The sequence below is a fragment of the Phoca vitulina genome, unplaced genomic scaffold, assembly GCF_004348235.1.
Source record: "Phoca vitulina isolate PV1807 unplaced genomic scaffold, GSC_HSeal_1.0 scaffold37, whole genome shotgun sequence".
NCBI classification, from domain to species: domain Eukaryota; kingdom Metazoa; phylum Chordata; class Mammalia; order Carnivora; family Phocidae; genus Phoca; species Phoca vitulina.
Genome location: NW_022589740.1, coordinates 1,794,830 through 1,818,892, shown reverse-complemented (window position 1 = coordinate 1,818,892; position 24,063 = coordinate 1,794,830). Strand labels below are relative to the sequence as shown.

Sequence of the window (24,063 nt, the reverse complement as noted above, 5' to 3'; positions counted from 1 at the left end):
AAACATCCAGCCCATAACAGTAGGTGATGAATAATCATCCCTAGAAACACCGCAGATGATGCCCCACAAGAGGGTCTGTAGACCCACACCGTCCATCTCTGCGGTAAAGACCTTTACACTCATACTCTTTATTCTTCGAGCATAGTGCAAAGACCCAGACGCCTGCCTTTTCAAAGTCACCGCTGTGTGGTCCCGGCAGGCTGTGTGGACAGGAGATAGACAAGGGAGAGCCGACATTTCCTGTGGACACGCCCTGGAGCCACGCCTTGCATGGGGAGTGGGGGTGAGCAGCGAGCTGCTGGTAGTGGGTCCCTGTACTTGCCTCAGCCCAGACCCCTCAGGACCCTGGATCCGGATTCTCATCTCCTACTTGCCTGACAACCGTGGGTAAGCTCCCTTGTGCCTAGGTCCCCCTTCGGAAAATCCAGGATTTACACCCACGAGCAGTAAGGTCCCTTCTGGTCCAAGTGTTCTGCCCTGCACATGGACTTTACACCCTGATTCATGAGGAGAGAAAACTGGACCAGAGTGGGCCAGCATCCGCCCAACATGCCCCAGCCTGGTGGATGGGGGTTTCTGGGATTTATCTCCTGCATCTTGAGCCATACTGGTGAAGATTCACAACCTCACGCAGGCCTCACATGTTTCGAAACATGCTGACTTCCCATCCATGTCTTCCACGGGTGGCAGGGGCGTGTGTTTTCCCAAGAGAGGGGTCTTGCCACACTGAACCATAAATGCAAATCAGAGGTTCCAGAATGAACTCTTGCACTTCCCCATTTGACCCTCCATGTTGTTCTCTACATGGAAATGGCAAGCCTTCAGCGTTGCCCAACGGCGTCCCTGGGCCTCGGCTGCCTGTTTGTTCAAGACCCCAAACCAGCCTGTAGAGTCCCCAATTCATGATTTGGTTCATCTTGTGATTTTTCAACTTTACGGCGGTGGAGAGAAATTGATACGAAATCGGTAGAAACCATACTTCAGATTTTGAATGTGGATCTCCCCCCGGATGGGCGATGTGCGTAGGTGTGGTCCTCTCTGCGATGCTGGGTGGGGCAGCTCCAGCCCCCAGGCAGCCACGCCATCGGGAGGGTGGACGACCAACCGTTCCATCATTTTCCACACAGCATTTCATAAATCACATGAGACAGTCAACACCTATCAGATAAGCTTCATGTCAATGATTTAGCCCAACCGTATGCTCACGTGAAGTGTTCTGAGCACATTCACGGTGGGTGGGCTAGGCTCGGCCGTGGTGTTTGTTCAGTAGCGTGGGGGCATTAAACACATTTTTGACTTATGATATTTTCTACCTAATAAGGGTTGATCAGGATGTCACCCATCACACGTTGAGGAAGATCTGTATTTATTAACCATCTACAAAGTGCTAGACGTGATGCCCAGCATGCTGACATGCATTAAATTATCTTAAATCCAGTTCGTGATGCCCAGCATTCAGAGCCACAGAAATGAGGTTCTGTTTCAGGATCTGAGAGCCTCCTTGGTTCTTGTCGTTCTGCCAGGTGCTCCGGGGGCCCCAGGGAGGGAAGGCTGGCCTTGGCCGGTCTCAGACGGGGTCGTGCCAGGAACAAGTACCCCTGAGCGAGGCAGTGGGGAGGGGACCGGGGGGGTGGGGCACATGCAGCAGGCCGCGGACTGCAGCCAGACCATGTCCTAGAAGAACTGGGAACGGACCAGTGTAGGAAACCAGCAACGCAGAGAGCGAAGCTCTGGCCCACGTGGGGCAAATCAGGCCCCAAGGTGAGGTTGGACAAGGAACCGTAAACATCGGGAAATAGGGTTGACGTGAGGCCTGCTCGCCAAGTGCAGCATCTCACATGGCCATCACCACCCGAAACCCTGCCTTCCTCCTCACTGAAGCCTGTGCCAGGGACACCGGAGGGCATGGAGGAGACGCACTCACAATGAGGCCACGTCTGCAGGGAAGAGACCCAGAGCCCTGGCCTTCACCAGAGCCAGGTGCACAGAGCACAGTACAGGGCCACGCAGCAGGGTCACGGAGCAAGGCCACAGCACAGGGCCACACGGCAGGGCCATGGAGCAGGGCCACAGCACAGGGCCACGTGGCAGGGCCACGCAGCTGGGCCACGCGCTAGCTCCCACACCACTCTGTCTTCCAACAAGCGTCACGCACAGTTCCTGCGCTCAGGCATGAGAAGGCGGAGGCCCAGAACTCTACAGAAAAATGAACATCGCACTTTGGTTCAAGCACATATGAATGTGCACCGAGTGGCCTCTGAGTGTGCTCACTCCTGAACCTCTGTACGGACTTTCTTACACCCAGCCAGACGGGTCCCCCCGAGCTTCAGCCAGGTCTGCCCTAACACTTTCCGAAGGTGCACGGACTCACTGCTGGTGCCCACCAGCCCTCTGAGGCCCGCCCTGCCCAGGGCACACGCTGCTGCCCACCAACGGCTCCCCACGGCCTCCAGGTCTCTGCTCGAGGGTCTCCCTGAAGCAGGGCCCCTCGTCTCGGCAGAAAACAGAACGTGATACCCCCACCGCGGCGTGCTCCATCCCTTTCCTTCTATGCACCAGCCTACTGTACGGTGTCCGTTCCCCCCACTGAGAGGCTAGCTCAGGAGGCAGATGGTTTTGTGGCTCCATCTCTAAGTGCAGACTGGAGCTGGCAGTCCCCACAACTGTGGGTTCTAATGGACACTGCCTCATGGACGGGTGAGGCAACCCCAGGACTGGAAAGTGGGCAGGAACGACATTCTATAGGGAAGCATGGATGAGGTGTGAGAACGCTGCCAGGGAAGGAACCCGCAGCTGAGCCCTCGGCTGTCCCGGGGACCCCCGTGTGAGTGCGGAGCAGGCAGCCGGCTCTGACCATAGCTGGTCCCCAGCGAGCCTGGGAGCTGGTGTCCGACCCAGCGAGAAGGCGAGAGGCCTTGATCACTCTTCGGATTAGACCCCTCGGGGCTGACTTCACGCACCAAGATGCTACATGCACGGTCCCATGACATTTGTGTTGCAAATTACTCCTAAGAAGATGGTAAAGGTCCGAACCTCAGGAGGAAATGAGCAGACAGGTGCCACACGAGGGAAAACTGTCTCCCGCAGGATTTCTGCTCGAGGCTGCCACTGCACCCACTGAATCGCCACCCCAGCTCCCACCGCGTGCCAAGCCGGCTACCTTGTTCTGGAGGGTCACTGAGCAGTGACAAGAGGTGATCGTGCCCCGCCAGCCGCGCCGGGGTGTTAGCTCGGCCACAGCACGCCGGGGGGGTATGGCTGGCAGCCGCTTAAGACGGCCCCGTGCCATCCATGACCGCTGACCCTGCACCGAGGGGGCCCCCGTCCCCAAGATCTCGAGGCCCGAGGCCCATCGGTCGCTAGGGTGACAATGAACAGAGCTGGGGATGCACACCTCATTTCTGATTTTGTAAGGCTGACATCCACAGACCTGCGTGTGATCAAATCCTTCACAGGAAACCGCTCAAATGCTCAGCACATTTTCTTGATATCTGCCCTCCTGCCATTTAGTTCCAAGGGACACAAGAGAATAAAGCCTGAGATCTTGGGGGTGGGGGCTGTGAGTGAATGAGCTGCAGTGTTGTTACTTCTGAAGGACAACCACAGATGTCATTACACATCTTGTCTTTGCCGCGAAAAGCAAAACACGTGGCGGAATAACATTTCTTTAACTCTTACGTCCCTCAGTACCCAAGAAGAGTGTTTGCTTTGGGGTCGCACTGGGCAAAACTCACACAACAACAAGGGATGGCTTTGGGAACGTCTTTACGGCGGGCCCGCGTGCATGCTGTAAGATGACAGCACGTGAGTCTTCCCCGGGCCACGTGGGCTCCAGTAATGGGGAAGCTGAGTTACCCCAACCATCCGCATGGGCCCAGCAGTAGGAGGTAAGGGGAAAAGACACCATACTTACAGAAATTTTCCATTTGTCTTGGATCCTATCATGACAATTTGCTCAGATTCAACCCGTGAGATTTTCCCGTGGAACCAGGGCATTTTCTCGTGGGCCGTGGTGGCGATCAGCTTCTCCAGCTGAGGCTTCTGGCTGATGATGGCCTGCTCCAGAGCCTGACCCTGCCACGAGAAGGGTGCAGAGCAGTACCAAGTAAAAATGAGGAAAAGACGCAGGAATCATTTCTAATCTGTCCCGAGTCCTGACGTGGTCATTCATTCATTCACCATAAAGAAAACTGTAAGCTCCTTATACATGATTTAAGTACCTTTGAGTATATAAGTAACAACGTAGAGTTTAGAGCTTGGCCTTTTGAAGCCGGACGGGGCTTTAGAAACCATCTGGCACGATCCCTGAGGTCCAGAGACCAGGCCTCCTGCCCCCGTGGATCGCAGCCCTGCACTAAACTGATGGCTCTGCATCAGAACCCGACGCCCCTCCGCCTACAGCTCAGCCACCAAGGAGACAAGGCTTTCCCGTCTGCCCACCGAGGCCTCCTCCCAGCGCTCACTCTGCTGCCCGTACCTGTGGATGTGGCCACAGGGCACGGAGGACGTGAACTGTGACAATGTGGAAAACAAAATCGGGAGGGGGCTGACAGCTGGGTGAGGTCCCCTCCCGACCGAGCTTAGTGGGAGAAACAGAGGTATTCTCCGCAGCTGTAAATGAAGACCCCGTGTTGGGTTATTGGACGTTAAAAAAGGACAAGAAGAAGTAAAAATAAAAATATAATGAGTCCAAACGAGGGGACGTGTGTGTCCCTTCATAGATGACATTCTGGAAAAGGCAACACTGTAGGGACAGAGAGCAGGTGGGGGGCCATGGGGGCTGGGGTGGGGGCAACTTATCTTGAGTGCAGTGGGACCTACGTGGTGCTCTGCATTGGTCAAAAATCACAGAACTGTACACCTAAAAGGCTTAATTTTACCCTGTATAAACTACACCTCCATAAATCTGATCTGACTTTAAAAAAAGATAAAAAGATGGTCTAAGGCTTATCCAATAATACTAACGACAACTGCTGACCAGGGTATTGCTATCTGCCTGCAAGGGTGAATTCCTGTAGACCCCATTCGAGGAGGGAAAAGCAGTCCCTGTGTAAAATCCTCAAAAAGCCTGTTCTGTCACACATCCGTGACAGAAGGGGAAATGCAAGAGAGACGTCTGAATACACAGGTCCGCGCAGGAGACCCTCAGCCAGCCCGGTGGCTCCTGACATCAGGGGCTGCTAAGAGTGTGGCAGGAACTGAGCTGCCCCCCGCCACCCTGCCCTGGGGCCTTCCCGGATGACAACGTGTCACCGTGTACTCATGAAACCCACGCACCGTCCCTGTGGCCAGCCCAACGGGCTCGGGGCCATCCTGCCCAGAGGCTGGGAACGATGCGCAGAGGGAAGTTCCGAGCGGCACTAAGTGCCCACCACCAGGTAGCAGGCAGGTGAGCGACGGGGCGCGGGAGGGAATGCCAGGCAGCCCTCCATCCACGGGCTGCTGCAGCTACATGCGTGCTCACCCAGAACGTTCTGCTGGAGACACCTTAGGAAGCTACAGGATCAAGAGCCCATCAGCTTGAACAGAGCGACGCCCTCGGGGGCATAAAAACACCAGACACCCGGGAGGGCTGTCTAGGGCGCCCCGCGTGAGCGGGGTGACTGGGTGACCCGCATCGCTGGCGGGAGGGCCCCCGGGGAGAGGAGCTGCGCCCCCCGCAGCCGGGCGCCTCTGGCCCGCGCCGCTGAGCGGGGAGACGCGGCCGGCCCGGGACCGGGGCGCACCTGCAGGTTCCAGGTCTGCTTCACGTAGTCCCGGATGAGGCTCTCCTTCAGGTCCTCGAACGGGCCTGTCTTGGGCTGCACCCCGGGCGGCCGGTGGAAGGGCTCCTTGAGGAGGCAGACGAGGCCGTCGGACTCCTGGGTGTGGTAGCGGCAGAGCTCGGCCGGGCTGCCGTGCGTCCTGCCGCCCGCGATGGCGTAGGTGCCGTTCATCTCGCGCTCGATGGCGTAGTGGTGCGCCTTCCTCCCGTGCGCCACCGACAGCGCGAAGCCGCCCAGGTAATTGCGGCTCTGGCGCAGCAGGTACAGCCCGTCGCTCATGCCCCCCTGGACCAGGTAGTCCTCCGCCTCCTCCCGGGTGATGTTGCCGAAGAAGAAGGGCAGGTGGTTGGCGCTGTCGGCCATGCTCCCCGCCATGCTGGCGCGTCCCCGTCAGCCACGGGCTGGGGGCACACGCGGGGGTCTTCCTGGCAAGAAGAAAAAGGATGGGACATCGGTCAGGCCTGGGGCGGCAAGGACAGTGGCTAAAGCACCGACCCTCCGAAACCCGGGCCGGGTCCCGAACACCCTTGTGCCTGGACGCCGGGTTCTAGTGGGTCTAGTCTGGCAGACCGACACCAGACAGCCCCAAAACGAGCCACGCTCACGTACCACGTGAGACGGGGATGGTGCGCACCACGGCCCACGCACCTTCGGGGGGAGGCCCGCAAGCCGCTGCCCTGAGGCTGAAGACGGCTGGCCCTTCAGAGCCCCCGGCCTCGGGCGGTTCCTTCCCTGTGCTTCTCCAGACCACTTCCCGGCGCGCACCACGCACCATCTGCGTGGCGGATATTAAAGAAAGAGTGCAGGGTCCACATGTGACGAGGACATCCGTCACAGAGGAGACGCTTCCGCACCGCGCGGACACACACTTCGGGGGGAAGCGCGAAGACAGAGGACGCATCTTTAACTGGGAGCGTGTTGGGGCGCCTGGGTGGCTCAGTCGGTTAAGCGACTGCCTTCGGCTCAGGTCATGATCCTGGAGTCCCGGGATCGAGTCCCGCATCGGGCTCCCTGCTCGGCGAGGAGCCTGCTTCTCCCTCTGACCCTCCCCCTTTCATGTGCTCTCTCTCTCTCTCATTCTCTCTCTCAAATAAATAAATAAAATCTTTTAAAAAAAAAAAAGTGTTTATAACTGGGAGAGTGTTTTCCCTCGGTTGTGGCAGTAGATGAGAAGGGTGTATGTGCTGCCAATTCCAAAAATATCCAAAGAAGTGTATATTTTAACCAAAAGGGCTTGTCACCAACGGAAAACTACCTAGGTACGTCCATCTGTATACGTAGGGAGAAAAGTGAGCGCCCCCTTGTGTCACACTCAAATGCACACGAACACACACACAGTCGTGCCAACAGCTTCTCCACGATACGATTTTCCTACAAGTAGTGATAAAACATAAGAACACCTGACTGATGGAGGTAGCGATTTTCTCCAGGCAGAACTGCCCAATCCATTCTCCTGAGTGAGCCCCCCAAAAACCATCAGTTTTTTTTTATAAGTTAATGATATAAACAATGTTCTAGCTTCCTCTTTGGCATTCGACGACCAACCAGCAGTTTTTCCCTGTCCAAGGTTCTAATACTTCCTCTCTCGGCCCTTCCAGCACGCCCTGTCCCTCCTGGCCTGGCAGCCTCGTCCCTCAATGCACGGCCCACGGGCCACAGCTGTCCTCGCCTGCAGACCCACCTGCAGACCTGTCCCACCGTTAGCCTCAGCTGAAACCCGTGAGTCCTCAAGAACGCTACTTTAAATGCGAACAAGTACTTTTTAATTTGGGTAAATCCTAACAACACAACTATCCTTTCCAAAATTCATTGGTTTGTGGTTATGTGCATCGGGCCTGGCGCTCCGGCGTGATGGGTGCATGGAAGGGCATCACGTAAGACTGAACGGGGCCCACTCCCCAAGTGCGAGCGGGGATGCTCCTGCATGGCCCTGATGGAGCTCAGACTCGTCCCCAGGCAGGTGGCACATGTCGGCTTTCTGGGGCGGGGGGAGGCATGTGTCACCATGTCAGCTGAGCAGCTCTTTCCTGGGGGGTGACTTGCCACAGGGGACACGGGCACATTTGTCCGGTGGTGGTGCTTCTGACCCAGGCTCCAGCAAGAGCAATTAGGGCACAGGCTTGGGCTACTTCGTTTGGGGCATGAACACGGTCTGTGATGCCCTATTCGTGCTCCCCCCAGCACCACCCGGCCTTCTCCTGGTCTCCAACCTCCTCTGCACAGCACAGGGCCCCTCGTTCCAGCCGGCGTCCCCTGGCTCATCACCACACTGCTCAACACCACATGCTGTCCTCACCTGCTCACCACGCGCCCCCCCCGCCCTCCCCCAGTAGTGCCTTCCACGGAGCTGGCTTCCCCGCTGTGCACCTTCCTCCATCACTGTGCCCATCGACTCAGCCCCACCCCCACCCCCGCCTGCGACTTGTTTTCCAGCCAAATCTGCCTTTTCCTCCAACCCCAGGGAAAGTCTGCAGCTCAGACTGCGTTTAACCCCCACGGACTTTTGTCTATTTTAACATTCCCAGTTACTTTTCTCCACGTGTGAAACCACTTTATTCAAAAGCTCGAAACTGAGAAACCGAGGGGCCCTCTGGATCCCACAGAGCAGACCCCTGGTGCCCCCCGTACCTTGGCCAATGCGCATGTGTGCACCCAGCTTTTCAATGAGGTTAGGCTGCAGGATGTTGCGGGGTGAGCTCCTCAAAGCATGGCAGCCTCACTGACCCCTCGGGGGCCTTTTTATGACCCAGGTTCAACGTGCAGTTCGTGACAGAAAAACGTTTTATGACATGAAATAATGTTTTGTGATGCCTGGGGCATCTCCCACTCTGCTGCTTCATCCCCTCCCCTCCCCAGCTCAACCCCACAGGCCACACAATCCCTTCCCACACCCTACCTTCCCGCCAGTGTGATTCCCGTCTGCCCCCCCAGCAGCATGCCGGCTTTGGGACCAACACGGAGATGCCTGTGCTCACCGCCCCTTCTGGGCACCCAAAACCGCTCCTGGCACGAGGTGGGTGGCCACAAATATTGGCTGATTAATAAAAGCAGATTTCAAAATAATGCGTACAGAGTAATCGAGTTCTGTTTTCAGAAGTTGATACCCACACGCACAGGTAAACCTGCCCACGTCAGGAGTGGGAGGGACAGCCGGGCTGGAAGGTCCGTGGGTGGCCTTACCCACCTCTGCTCTGTAACTGTCCAAACCCCGCACCGTCCCTCTGCTCTCCTGCCGACGTCCTCTGCCCGGCCTTTACTCCCACGCTTTTACCAATGTCACCAAGTGGCCAAACCCAAGGTCACCCGCCTGCTGTATCTGGCTTGACCTTCGGGAGCACTGGATGGAGCCCAGCGGCCCTGCCTAGCGGGTCAGTCTCTCTTCTTTGCCGACCCCTCTTCCATGGCTCCTTCCTTCACTTACTCTGCAAGCCGGTGCTGGGGCTGGGGCTCCAGCCTCACCTTCTTCCTGCACACGGCCCCCGATACCAGCAATGCCCACCGATCCCACACCCACCTGTGCCACCGAGCTCCTGACCTGAACACTGCTCACCTGACGTTTCCACTTGAATGTCCAACAGGCAACTCAACTTCACGTGCCCGAAGGGGGCTTCAGCTGCTCAGACACCTCATCCCTCAGCCTGTCCTAACTGGGGGTAGGACACTGGCCCTAGGCAGCTCCTGGGGACAAGACGCTGCAGTTTGCAGACCCCTCCCTGTCACAGTGCACTAAGCCATGGAGTCAGAAGATGGCGTGCTTGCTCCCGGGTGCGTCTGAGCTCCGTGCAGGAGGCTGGATCAGGTGCTCTCTGGGGAGCTCTCATCAGTTTTCCTCCAAGTACATCCCAAAGCCATGGCTTCTCACCATCTCCCCCAACGCCACCCTGGTGAAAGCACATCGCTGGGTCTGGCCCAGTTCTCCCCACCACCTGCCCTCCTCACGGTCTGCTCCCTACATGGCGGGCAGGGTGATGTTGGCGAGCCACCTCCCTGTCCCCGTCACATCCCAAACCCTACCTGGTTTGGCCTGAGCCGCTCCTCATCTTGCCCACTTACACCTGTGCTCACCGCGTCCAGCCACCCCGCCCTCCTTCCTGTCCCCCGCACCTGGGCCTCCGGCTGGCTGGTCTTCTCCGGCCTGTGGTCTCCGCTCCTCCACCTCCTCCGAGAGGCATGAGCTGATGACATGCCCCCACTCATCTTTAGCTTCTAAAAGGGTTTATTTCCCTCATCACCTTCACCACGAGCCAGGTCTTCCCGCCCTAAAACGGGAGCTCCAAAGTCTGGGAGTGTTGACGTGCACCCCCAGCGCCCTGGGGCTTCCCAGTGCTCTCACGTGCCTGTTGGATGGAAACATGCTCATCTCTCCTTTTTAGAGTTTCTGCGGTGAATGCAGGCTGCTTTGGCAATACGTTGACAGCCCAGCATCAGAGAACCTGGAGGACGGGTCCAACCTCCTCCTGGCTCACTGCTCCCTGAGGGCACCCGCTCCCGCGGGGGACAGACCTGGTTGCCTGAATCCCTGCCTCTCCTCTTCCAGCCTGCCCCCCCGCTGCTTGCAGGATACTTCTGCTTCCCTGGGCGATCTTCGCATGCTTGCTCACAGCCCTGCTCCTGGGGCAGGGTCCTCCCTCACTTGACATTACTTATAGGACATTCACCATCCTGGGCACTTTGCCTACATGGTTCCATTTCACCCAGGACCCTCTTCAAAGTGTGGCCAGCTTTGATGCCACCACCGCGGGGACCTAAACAAGCAGGGCATAGGTCACTCCTGAGTCTGCACTTGGTGTCCCCCAGGTGGGTGACCTCAGCACCCCAGGACTGACGTTGGGCTTCTAGCTAATGAATGCTGCCCTTTCCACAGTGGCCAAAGCACGTCCCTACCCTCGACGTGCATTCTAAGACTGCCCTCACACTCCTCCTGTGGGTTCTCCCGTTCGTCACGGGTGTGTGAGGAGACTCACTGCTCTGAGCATGACCACAAATGACCACGCAGACGAGATGAGTACTGACTGGGGCTTGCAAAAACAGTTCAGCGAGAAGGTGAATTCACAACCGTGGAGTCTACATAATGAGGACCGACGACCCGATTTTGCTCACTCTCCCCAGATAGAGATGCACAACGCTGCCTTGGGATAAGACCACGTTCCCTAAATCCATGTTTGTTTCAGTGCTTTTAACCTTAGCCTGTGAAGAGGTAGGCTGCGTCTTCGTACTTCTGTTTTTTCTTAAGCCCTATCTGTCCCGGTTATCAGAGGCCCAGACCAGTGCTTGAAGATGTCTGCTTTTCTGGAGACCCGCTGAACCGTGGTTCCTGCAGGTGCTGTTTCCCCCACTTCCTGCAGAGAACATCTCCATCAGCGCTTAGCCGGCTACAGTGGCTGATTTCGCATCACTGCGCCCCAGAGCTTTCCCAAAGAATATGGACTGAGGTGACAGTGGCAGAAATGCATGGCACTCTGGGGAAGATTTGGGGACCACTTTGGTCAGAGCCCTGCCGTGGAGGGGAACAAAAGGATACCTTGGCTTACGACGCTCAGAGCTACACGGCGACCTCAATGCAAAGCAGCCCTGATAAAAATTTGCCTGGGAATTCCCTCTGTAGCTTGAAGCTGAGAAAACTCAGTGTGGGACTTGCGTAAAAGGAACAACCTCATCTGTGGGTTTGATTCATTTTCATAAGAAAGAGGAAAGAGCCCAGTCTACAGGGGCAATAGAGCTTCCTGGGCTGGGTAGGGGCTGGCTGATTAGTTACGGCAGATGACCCAGCCTGGGCAGGTGCAAGGGGCAGACGCAGCCAGACGACCACCCTGGGCCGCTCTGCAGAGGGTGGTGGGCGCTGCCTCCCACAGCAGGATCTCGCCGTGCGGGACAAAACACGTGGACACAGACGAAGTGGCCGCCCACAGACAAACAGCACCTGTGGCGCCCGGCCTGAGTCAGGCCCGTGTCCACCGGCTTCCCGAGCGATACGGGCTTGCCCTCCGGGACACCACCCCGCAACACTGTCCCCAGCCTCCCCGAGGCCGCCGGCTGGCCACGCCGCTGCAGACCCGGTCTCCCCAGGCAGAGCCATGCAACGCCATCTCCTCCGAGCTCCCCCGTTCTGCATCTGGGGGAAAGCACAGCTTCTCAGAATACAGAGACACACATTTCCAGAAATAAAAAGTAAATCTAAGGCTGGAGAAAGTGACTTTTTTTTACTAATATTTAGAAGTAGAGGAGAAGTTTCAATACTTGAAAATATCATCCAAACCTTCAAACCTGAGTCCTTTTACGATGCTTCCAGAACTCGTGGGCCCTAACAATGCACTGAGGAAAGAGACGTCTCTTAGCCAACGTCTGGAGTTTCAGGCTCCACAAGAGAACCCTGCTTCTAAGCCTACCCGATACCTCTTCCTTGACGTATCAGCACAACTCGCAGATACTGTGCTTTGATGTCAACATAAATGTTCACTCTCAACATATTTGGTTGCAAATAAGCGACCAGCCCACTGTAAGTGAATTTAACGTTAAAATATAAATCATTCATGTATTCCTTATGTTTGTTGAGCATCTGTGTGCAAGTGATTTTCCTGGGAAAAGAAAGTCTCTTTCCTCCAGAAAAGCAGCAGCAGAGGTGGCTCAGGGGAGCGGGGGTCCGCTCCTGGGGCCCAGCGTGTACCCCAGGACTGCGAGGACCCCAGGGCCTTGGCTGTCTACACCTCTCCTGCCTCCCGCTGGGACTGGCCAAAGCTGATGCAGGTTCAGCTTCTCGGAGGGAGCTCCGGCTCACCTACACCCTGAGCTTGCCGAATGCGACCCTCAGGCCTGGCCCAGACTCAGCTCCGGAAGCAGGAGTCCCGCCCCAGCTCAGGCCCAGCAGGCCTAGCACAGAGAGGGTGAGTCTGGATTGCAAAGAGCTTCCCTGGAGAAGCGGAGCTCTCTAACTGCTGAGAGATCTGCTATAAGCCGGCATTTCACACTCCACGTGGGCTGAGCAGAGAGATGAGCTAGCCACGTCCACCCCCAGGGGCCAGGGAGGAAAGGAGGCGGCAGGCGGGCCGAGCCTGGACTGGGGACGCAGGGCTGCATCTGCCCGGCCTCTCCACAGGGCTCCTGGCACACACGAATGTTCACAGCCCGGGCGGGACTTAGGTGGGGGGACGTGCTTGTTAACACATGAGCTGGGTTGAGTGAAGACTTGGTGAGCGCAGGATGCCATCCAAGGCGTCACCAGGTCACGTCCCTCTCCTGCTCTCCTGCAAAGGGAGGGGGTGGGGTTGCAGCCAGCGGGTCCCCGGACACCCAGCCACGGTGTCCCAAAAGCAGGAGAAATAAAAACAATGAAGTAACAGGACAACACACCAAACGTGACCAATCCCTCTCACGGCCTCTTCATGCGGCAAACCACACAGGGAAACAGGACAAGCAGCAAAACAGCTTTGTGTTCCTGGGTCCTGCTCCAGGGGACGCTCCAGGGAAGCCCTGGTCACCCCACAGAGACTAGGCTCCTCCTATCCCATCCAGAGGTGCCTGGCTGAGGTTTTTAGCTTCCGGACACTATTTTTGGGGTTCCCATCCCTGTCCCTCATTCACACAAACCACAGGGGCCCTGTGGCTGCTGGAGAAACCAAACCACCTGATTTAAACACATAGGGATGAGCTAACGAGGGTTAGGACATCCACAGAAAGCATTGCTGAGTATATATTAAAAGTCACTATCACCCACCGTTCCCTAGTCCGGGCAAGCATGTCTGTGGGGAACCCATGATTGCACCACATCTCAGAAGCTTAGGATGATGCTCTTGGATGTCATGAACCCATGACACAAGCACACCCCATGCTTGAGTAGGTGGCCAAGATTATATGACGGGAAGAAGGGTGGTTGGGCAGGAAAGGGCCGGAATGGCACTCGCGTGTGCTCGGCGGAAGAGCGTGGGCTGCAGTGGGGAAAAACGCGAGCACAGACATGGACTTGCTGAAACCTGAGCTCAGCCCCTTTCCTGCAGACGCCCTGGGGGTGGGGGGTGGAAAGCGGGAGGCCGGGGTTCTGGACGTGCTCGACTCCCACACATTCCACCTATGTTCCTTTCCTGGATTTAAGCACAGGTCTGGAATCAGGAGCCCAGGACAGCAAGGGAGCGTGGGAGGGGGAAAAGCCCACAAAGATGGGGAGAAGCTTTCAAAGGGAGAACAGCGGCAATGAGACAAAGCAGAAGACAAGCCCCTCCAAGCTGGAGTCCTTCCTGCAGCTGCACCGTGTCTGTAATTAGGGAAGTGGGCCTACGCCTCCAGCCTCAGCACAAAACCAACCGGAAAGCAGAGGTGCCGATCCTCCACGCCACGGGCTTCCTTCAGTGGTGCATTCAGACGAAGCCAACCCCAAGGACACCGATCCCGCTGGAACAGACTAGCCTCTAAGGGCAGCGCCAGTGAACACCGCTGAGCCTGTTGCACTGAGTCCCCAGGGACTGCACGGCCCCAAGAGTTCTTACTAAATGAACTTTGTGTTGCTAAAGGAACCTAGGTGCTAAGTAAGGCATGCCAAAATTTTCGTGGGTATTTTATATATATATTTTTAAAAGCCCCAAGATGTTGTAAGTATCAAATTCCCTATAAAACTGGATCAAATAGGAGAGAAATCCTAGAGTAATCTTATCAGGATACCAACTCCTGGCAGGGGGCTGGCAAGGCTGAGCAGACCTGGTCTTCATGTCAGGAGGGCCCGTGTGCAGAGTGAGAGCAGGCACCAGCTCTCTCTGACCCCATCCCAGATCTCCTGGGAGGCGGCCACTCGAGGTACCAGCAGGACACACAGCCACGACTTTGAAGCTCACATCCAGGCTCTGCTGTCTCCCACACTTGGGAAGAGAGCTGGGAGAGGCCAGCCCCCACTCTGAAACATCACAGGAGGTGCGACGCGGAGAGACGCCCTCACCATATGCCAGCAGCCGCCAGAAGGAGTCCAGTGGAGGGTCTACTTTGGTGTGGCCAGGAGATTCGCAAGGATGGGTTTGGAAAAGTAACAGAAGCCAAACTGCATCCCAGGCCTATAGAAATGACAGCTCTATGCAAGCTCATTACCATCTTACAGATGATAAACTCGAGCTGTAGAGAGGCCAGGTATGCACCTTCAGGGCCAGCCTGGCCAGTGAGAACCGTGAGGGCAACAGTGGATGGTGACCCGGATGACAGGATGGCAAAGGGAAGCTCACAAGTGCTGGCTCACAGGGCATCAGCTGACTTGCCCGCATCCCTAAGGGTAGTGGTGCCCAGGTTCATCGGCCTGGCGTGAACACAGCCCAGGAGGTCAGTTACCTCCCGAAGGACACACGGGCAGTCATGGGAGAGCCAGGGCTGGAGGCCAGCCCTTCCTTAGCCACAGACTCCGGAGGCACTTGGGGGCGTGGGAACAGGCCCCTCAGCCAACACAACCTAACGCGACTCAGGCCTTTCTGGCCAAGCTCCGAGCTCCTTCCTTGTCACCTCACAGCAGAGGTTCTCCATGTGCAGCCCTGAGACCAGCGACACCAGCATCACGGGGAGCTTGCAAGAAACGCAAATGCAAACGTCAAGGCTCCACGAGGCTTGCAGAATCAGAAGCCGTGGGGGTGGGGTCCGGCCATCTGTGATTTCACACGCTCACGTCTGAGGACTCACACCCCACAACGCCATCCGTGTAGCTGCTCAAGACAAAAATCTACGTCCTCTCAGGGAGTTCAAGACTCCGTGTCGCTGGGTCACCAATCCTACCCATTTTACCTTCCACCCTTCCAAACATGCCCACCCTTTGAACAAAACCTGGTCACACCACTTCTCTGCTAATGGACCGGTCTTCCACCTTCCGCGCTCTGATCTCAGGGTCAATCGGCTCTCCCCCAGTCGCTCCCCTTGGGCTCTCTCAGTACGGCACCCTCGGATGCTCCCAGACCACCTGGTGCCCCTCAAGGTACCCTGCCCCTTCCTTTGCACTACTGACCAGTTCTGACTTAATTTTAATATATCTTTGCTTAGATGAGTATATTTGATGAATGCCTGTCTCCCCGAGGAGGGCAGAGATGGTATCGATCCATCTCTCTGTCTTTTACTTTTTAAATGAACTTTAAATTTTAGGATATATTTAGGTTTATAGAAAGATTGCAAAGATAGTACAGTGTCCATACACCCCACACGCAGTTTCCCTGTCGTATCTTATGGGACTACGGTACATCCCTCACAACTAGTGAACCAACAGTGACACATTACTGTTACCTAAAGCCCACACTTTATTACTTTCTTTGGATTTCCTTAGTTTTTTACCTAATGCCTTCTTTTTATGTTCCTGGACCCCCCCAAGACACCACACTATATTTAGTTCTTATGCCTCTTTAGGCACCTTTTGGCTGTGACAGGTTCTCAGACTTTCCTTGTTTTGGATGACCTCGACAGTTTTGAGGAAGACTGCTCAGGTGGTTTGTAGAAGGTCCCTCAACTGGGTTGTCTGATGTTTCTCCCATGGTCAGACTGGAGTTATGTATTTGGGGGAGAAAGACCACACAGGGAAAGTGCCATCCTCCTCACATCAGATCAAGGGTGCATGCTATCGACGTGACCTATCACCATTAGCGTTAATCTTTGACACCTAGCAGAGCTGGTGCTTGTCGGGTTTCTCCACTGTAAAGGTGATCTCTCACCCCCTCCTCTCCCATCCCGCCCCTTTTGGAAGGAAGAAGCTCCGTGCAGTCCACACATCGGGAGAGGGCAGGTATGTTTCAACTCCTAGAGTGCAGAGTATCTACAAAGTTATTTGGAATCCTTCTGCAGAGTAGAACTGTCTATTCTCCCCCTCTTATTTATTTATTCAATCATTTATTTGTGTAAGTATGGATTCAAGGATATTTATTTTATGCATCAGGTTTTAATCCAATACTACTTTATTCTGTTGCTCTGACAGTCCCAGTGTGGCCACTGGGAACCCTTCCAGCTGGTTCCTGTGCCCTGTTCAAATGCCTCTAGCATTGTGGTTTTTGTTTTGTTTTGTTTTTGGGGGGGCACTTCCTTATTTCTGGCAGTAAAGATACTGCAGGTTTCTCAAGTATCCTTCTTGTTCCACTCCCACACTCTCTCATTTCTCTATTCCTTGTGATGGACAGTGGTGTTAGAGACCAAGATCTGGGTATAAGGTGTGCTCACTGCTCCTAGGATATCACTGCCTCTAGATCCTCTCAGATGACAGAGAAAGAAAGTATGCATACAAGTACACTTCAGGGTATCTGTGCACCATCTGAAGTATTTCTCTCTATATATCCATCTGCATCTATATTAACCTAAACGTGAGGTCACACTGATGTCTCCATCCCTCTGTTCCTATTTTCTGGAAGAGAAAATGGTTGAAAATTGGTATAATTTCCTCCTTCAATGTATGGTATAATTCATCAATGAAACCATTTGAGCATGGAACTTTTTTTTTTTCAGGCAGGGAGGAGGTTATTAAATTATTGACTTAAATTGAAGAGACAGGGCTATTCAGGCTATTTTTCCTTCTGTGAGTCCTGGTAGTTTGTGTCTTTCAGGAATTAGTCTGTTGCATGTATGTCGTCACATTTGTGAGATCAGAATCTTCCACACTATTTGGTCATTGTCTTTTTGATGTCCGTGAAATTAGTAGTGATGATATCTCTTTTATTTCTGATACTGGTAATTTGTCTCTTCTCTATTGTTTCCCTGTTTTCAATTTCAAGGGTTCCTGCTCTCAGTTTAATTATTTCTTTTCTTCTTGCTTTAGGCCTTATTTGCTCTTTTGTTTTACAGTTTTCTTTCTTTTTTTTTTTTAAAGATTTTATTTATTTGGCAGAGAGAGACACAGCAAGAGAGGGAACACAAGCAGGGGGAGTGGGAGAGGGAGAAGCAGGCTCCCGCTGAGGGGGCAGCCCGATGCGGGGCTCGATCCCAGGACCCTGGGATCATGACCTGAGCCGAAGGCAGACGCTTAACAACTGAGCCACCCAGGCACCCCTGTTTTACAGTTTTCTAAGATGGAAGCACAGGTTATGAATTTTATATATTCTTTTCACCTAATATTTGCACTTAACTCCATAAATTTCCTTCTAAGCACTATTTTTACTAAATCCCATAAATTTTAAGTTGTATTTTTACTTTTGTTCTGTTCAAAATACTTTTACATTTCTCTTCACACTTGTTCTTTGACCCACAAAGTATTCAAAAGTCTGTTGTTTAATTTAAAAATATTTGGGGATTTTACAGCTATCCTTCTGTTACTGATTTCTAGGTTAATTCCACTGTATTCTGAGAACATACTTTATATTATTTTTTATTCATTTAAGTATGTTTACATATGTTTTCCAAGAATGTGCTTTGTCTTGATGAATGTTCCATGTGAGTTTGAGAAGAATGTGTATTTTTGGGTTGTTGGATTGAATATTTTATGAGTGTCAAGTAGATCAATGGGATTGAAGGTGCTGCTCAGGTCATCTGTACCCTTACTGAGTCTCTATCTACTTAGTCTACCAATTACTGACAAGGTGATGGAGATCTCCAATTACAGTAGTGGATTTGCCTATTTTCCTTTCAGTTCTATTGGTGTTTGCCTTGTGTATTTTGATGTTCTTTGTTATGTGCATACACATTGAAGATTGTTATGTCTCCTTGGATAACTGATCCTTTATTGTTATGCAACACTCCTCTTTAGCCCCGATAGTCTTCTATTTTCTCAAGTCTGTTTTAGCTAAAATTAATGTACCTACTCCATCTTTATTTTGATTGGTGTTAGCAGGGAATATCGTTCTCCATTCCTTTATTAATCCACATGTGTCTTTACATTTAAGATAGGTTTTTTTGTAGACAACATACGATTGGGTCATATTTTTGACCCACTCCTATAAACTCCGTACTTTAAGTGGTACAGTTAGAACATTTGCGCTGAAAGTGATTATTGATTTAGTTGGACTGCTATCTAACACATTTGTAACTTTTTTATTCATTGCATTTGTTCTTTGTCTCTTTGTTCTCCTCTTTTTCTGCTTTCTCTGGTTTTACTCAAGCATTTTATGTGATTCCACAGTAGATCCTCCCAGCGTAACTTTTAAAAATTTTTAGTGGTTGCCCTGGAGTTTACAGTATACACTTAAAACCTAAATTTGAAATCTAACTTTCAAATGACACTATCTGCTTCACATACAGTACAGTTACCTCCTAACAGCATTCTTATTCTTCCCTCCCAACATCTGTGACAACGCTGTCATTCTTTCCACTTACAGACATGTGAGAACCACTAGTACGCTGTTACTTCTATTGCTTTAAATGAACGATCTGCCTTGTAGATCAATTGAGAATAAGAAAAGTAAAATATTTTATTTTACCTTCACTTTTTCCTTCTCCGATGGTCTTCCTTTCTTCAGGCAGGTCTAAGTTTCAGATCTCTATCCTTTTCCTTCTGTCTGAGAAACTTCTTTTAGTATTTTTTTTGTGGGGCCAGTAAGCTGGTGGGCAATTTTCTTAGTGTGTGTTTGTCCAAGAAAGTCTTGATTTCTCTTTCACACTTGAAGGATACTTGAGCTAGATACAAGTCTAGGTTTGTGCTGGGTAGTCTTCTTCAACACTTCAAATATTTCACAACGCCAGTTCTGGTTTGCACAGTTTATCAGGGGAAGTGTGCCATAAATAACTCTTCTCATTTCTCTGTGCATAGGGTCTCCATTCCTCTCTGGCTTTTTTCAAGATTTTTCCCTCTGTCTTTAGGTTCTTTCTGTGGGTTTCCTGGATCCTCATTGTGGTGACTGTATTTTCGCTTCCCCTTTAGCATGCTTTGTAATTTTTTATTGAAACCTGGAAGTGTTTGCTTTTTTTGTTTGTTTTGGTTTTTTTGTTGTTGTTACTGTTGTTGGAAACCTGGCAGTGTTGAATCAGGTAATAGGAACTGAGGTGTGAGGATTTACCTTCCTATACTAGGATTTCATGCTTTCTGTAGCTACAGGGGCAAGACTACATATTCTTCTGTGTCTTGTTTCTATGTCCTCTATTGCCTTTGGGTTTCCCCGACTACCCCTTCTCAGAGGACTGTTTGCCCCTTGTTCTTTCAGCTGCCATCCAGTGCTACACTATGCCCTGTTGGTGTGGGGGTAAGGCACACAGGAAGGAGAGCTTCCCAGAATATTGCCATTAACTCTCAGGCTCTCAGTGAGCCAGGGCCACAAGGCTGTGACCATCCCAAGTGTTACTCCAGTGGTCTAGCTTCTTTTTTTCCCCAGCCCCACACCCCGTTTCCTGTCTGCTATGTTCCAATCCATTTACTTGAAGCCTTACCCCCATTAACAATGGGTGGGTGAGTTTTTGGCCTTCAGGTGACACAAGGAGGGGGGTGGAGTATGAAGAATCCCTTTGCTTCAGCTGGGACACAGCAGTGACAAGGTCTTCTCCCTGGAGAGGAGTCTCTTGTGGGGAAGGCTCTGGGTGAATTTCATAATGATTCTTCTCCTCCCCTTTCCAGTCATGAGGGGCTCTTTCTCAGTCGTCACTGTAAGAACCTCAGGACGTTTGTATAAATCATTTCTCTCATTATTTTCTTATTCTTCTTATTTACTGTATTTCTGATGTTCTGATGCCTGGGTCTTGCTGATCCCAGAGAGACTGCCCTTCGCAGGGTAGGACAATTTCTGCAGACAGTAAAGGTCTCTCTCTCCTACAAGTAAGCCTTTCTTATCCCAGCCAACCAATCCCGCAACCACCTCCTCCACTGGGCTCTCACACCCTAGGGCCAGGTCTCTGGCAACTGTGGACAGCCCTTACGCCCGAGAACCCAATGGAATTATTCAGAGGAGCTGATCTCAAGCCTGCTTACCCTGGCTTGCTTTTCCTGCAGAAACCACGACAAGGGCTCTTGCCCCCTTTTCTCCATTTCCCTCTGCCTCCTGACTGAGCCTGGTGCTTCCTCGTGTGGCAGGGCGTGCAGTACCCACTGTTTCTAGGGATCTGTGAGCGTAAAGACTTCTTCCTTCATGACAATCATTTCCATGTCTGTGTGTCTTACCACACCTGAGTAAAACATTTCCCAAGTATCTTTAAAATGAGACATTTAGAGATAAAAAACCAAGCAAGTGGAGGCCTTGTTTAAGTCTGCAACCCATGGGAGTTTCTCTCTCTCAAATTAGCCCACATTCAGCCTTCAGAAATTCACCAAAATGGCCATTTAAGAGCTCCTTTCCTATCCCCTAGTTTATAAATTGCATGTGCATTGGAAGATCTCAAAATACCTGATAAAAAACAAAGCTCTGGATCAGCTTCTGGTGGGGACCTGGGCACGCTGCAGGCGTGGACCCATCTCCTTGCCCCTGCGCTGTATGAAGCAGTACAGAGCCACTGAAGGAAAACGCCCACTGCCGCCCCAATGTGCCCCCAAGATTTCTGCCTCCCACCTTCTGAGTCAGCCTGTGCTGAACATGACCTCCCATGACCTGGGGGCCTGAACAGTGTGAGCCGCAGGGGCCACCCCCCCCAGTGGGTGTGCATTTTACTACATCATTGTCAGTTGCCAAATTGTGCAGTTGGAAGTAAACCCGCCATAAAGTCAGTCCCTGGTTATGAGAAAAATACTTACTCAGAAATACTGGCTATGAGGGCACCTGGGTGGCTCAGTCATTAAGCGTCTGCCTTCGGCTCAGGTCAGGATCCCAGGGTCCTGGGATCAAGCCCCGCATCGGGCTCCCTGCTCAGCGGGAAGCCTGCTTCTCCCTCTCCCACTCCCCCTGCTTGTGTTCCCTCTCTCGCTGTGTCTCTCTCTGTCAAATAAATAAAATCTTAAAAAAAAGAAAAACACTTGTGTGAGAAGTCGAATATTCTTGTTTGGGGAACTCACTGGGCTTGCTACCATTTTAAACAGAAATATCAAGTCGTCGATGGGGCGCCTGGGTGGCTCAGTCGTTAAGCATCTGCCTTCAGCTCAGGTCATGATCCCAGGGTCCTGGGATCCAGCCCCGCATCGGGCTCCCTGCTCCGCGGGAAGCCTGCTTCTCCCTCTCACACTCCCCTTGCTTGTGTTCCCTCTCTCGCTGCCTCTCTCTCTGTCAAATAAATAAATAAAATCTTAAAAAAAAAAAAAAGAAATATCAAGTCGTCGACACTGTTTTGAATCCTGAGGTTTGTGATCTGACCTCTGCACCTATTCACTGATGTCCCCTAGGTAGCAGCCTGGTGCCAGGCACGTTGTGGGAGCTCAAGAGGAATCTGTCACCTGATTAATTAATAAGAAATGCACGGCTAAGGGATTTTCGCTGTATTGTAAAATGGTTCATTTGTTTCAAAATCATGTCTCTTACAAAAACAGTCTAATCCAACTTGGTTTTAAGAATTTCCCTGCTTTGTACAAGAAAGAAACAAAATACAGTCAATTCTCCTTGTGTGTGGTAATCATGTCCTAAAAAGCTGCCCTGAACACCAAGTTAGTGGATAAGGAACCACTGCTTCGAGAGGAAACACAAGGTTGTTCTTGGGGGTCCGTGGTCATACACTCCCATCAACCAATCAATGCACAGTCTTGTTCTAGGTGTGTTTCTGCTTTAAGACACCTGATTGAATATTGTTAATTAATTAACACTGAGCCCATGGCCAGCAACATGGCAACCCCTTCCCCAAAGGAAGCCCATCTAACATGTATTTTCCCCAGAAGGCGCATCACAGCTTCGTGCCCGTGGGGCACCACGCAGCACTCCAGCGCTAGGGTCACAGGCAGGTTTAAACTGCAAAGTCACCAACAAAAGGCAGAAAATTTTTTTTAAAATGTGAAACTCGATTGACACGAAGATGACACGTGGGCAGAGTGCGCCTCATCCGCCTCAGCAGGAGCGTGCATGGCCCGGTGAGTCAACGCCCTGCCGCCGTCTGCACGTCCGAAAAGGACCTCGAGAGCCCGTGAGCTTCGGGTCTGCGGCCTCGAGTGAATTTCAGCGAGTACGTGAATTCGCAGACACAGAATCTGCGACTCGTGGGGATTGAGTGTACCCTGTCTTATAGAAGATATCCTAAATGTAAGTTGTAGATTCATCCTTCACCCATTTTGAGTGACTTCCAGAACATTCACAAGGGCATCCATGGTCACACACAGATGAGATGGGCAAGTAGTTATTGTAAAATGCATACAACGGTAAGGAGACAGAAGTAGTATTGCAAAACTTAAACCTCGCTTACTCTTCGCTCCTGACGACCCCATCTTGCTGTTATTTGTCAGCTTTGCAAAAATTTCCTGGCATCCTCAAAAACATAGGTTTTATATACATATATCAAAAATCGGTCCACGGCATGAGACAAGTCTGCCTGGCCCACTATTACAGGTTGATATTTGCTGTAGGCCAGCCAATCAATGTTGTGTGCATAAAACAACACGACAACGCGCAAAGTAAACAAGAGAATGAGCGAGCAGCCTTTGCCCCCGGAGGGACCCGAGCCTGAACATCAGCCCTGCTGCTCACCAGCTCTCTGGTGTTGGGCAAATTACTCTCCATACAAAGGATGTAGCTTTCACTTTATGTGGAATGTTCTTTGAGGAGATATAAGGGCAAAAAAAAAAAAAAGAGGAAGAAAAAAGGTAAAATGGCAACATTTGTTAATTATGAGTGTGGCTGCTCTTTTCTGTATATTTAAAATTTCCCCCAAAAAGATGGTTGTCATGAGGAATAAATGAGGTCATCTGTGATCGAGGCCTGGGGCTGGGCTCCTGTTCTTTTTTGCAGTCTGACCAGAAACAGACTGAGTGCAGGGAAGGATCTTGGCTACTGCTCCAGCCCCAGCACCGAGCACTGTTCCTGGCTGCCAGAACTTGGTCAATAAATCAATGTGCTGAAGAGATCACAGAGCCAGCCAAGGAAACAGCCCTGCTTGGCCACGCAGATCGGAGAGGCTGGTAGAAGCAGAGTGCCACATGAACTCTTTTTGGTCATTCTGAATGTATTTTCTGTTTATTCTTAACTTCCCGCAGAAACTTAGTCGTTTAATAAAAAATGACAAACGCTCTGTAAGATAAATAGCAAGACATCAGATAGCATGCGTGTTGACAAAGTAAGGATGTCACGACCAACTCCTCTCTGAAATAACCCTACAACGGGAACCAGAAGGAGACATGCCAGGGAATCAGTAGTAGACCCCTCTAACCCCAAACACCCGATTGTGGGAGCAGGACCCAATGCAGCAAAGGCTCACCCCGGGAGCACGAAGACCCTCAGGGGACATGGGGGCAGCTACAGACCTTGGGCAAAGCCCACAGAGCAGGGCTCCCACAGAGCAGTGGGGGATCAACCATGTTTTGAGGGCAAAGAAGAGATTCTGAATG

General features: G+C 52.3%; 1 protein-coding gene across 2 annotated transcripts in view; it reads right to left on the bottom strand.

Annotated features, from left to right (window-relative positions):
• SYK (spleen associated tyrosine kinase) overlaps positions 1–24,063 on the bottom strand; it is a 77,264-nt gene that overhangs the window by 38,166 nt on the left and 15,035 nt on the right. Inside the window, exons 2-3 of one of the 2 annotated variants that reach the window (XM_032427555.1) lie at positions 5,727–6,190; positions 3,914–4,074 (exon numbers count right to left, since the gene is read on the bottom strand). In XM_032427555.1, coding sequence (XP_032283446.1) covers positions 3,914–4,074; positions 5,727–6,140 — 575 coding nt within the window. In that variant the 5' untranslated portion in view covers positions 6,141–6,190. Of the gene's footprint in view, positions 1–3,913; positions 4,075–5,726; positions 6,210–24,063 lie in introns of those variants that run through there. The other variant, XM_032427553.1, reaches the window with a different exon arrangement.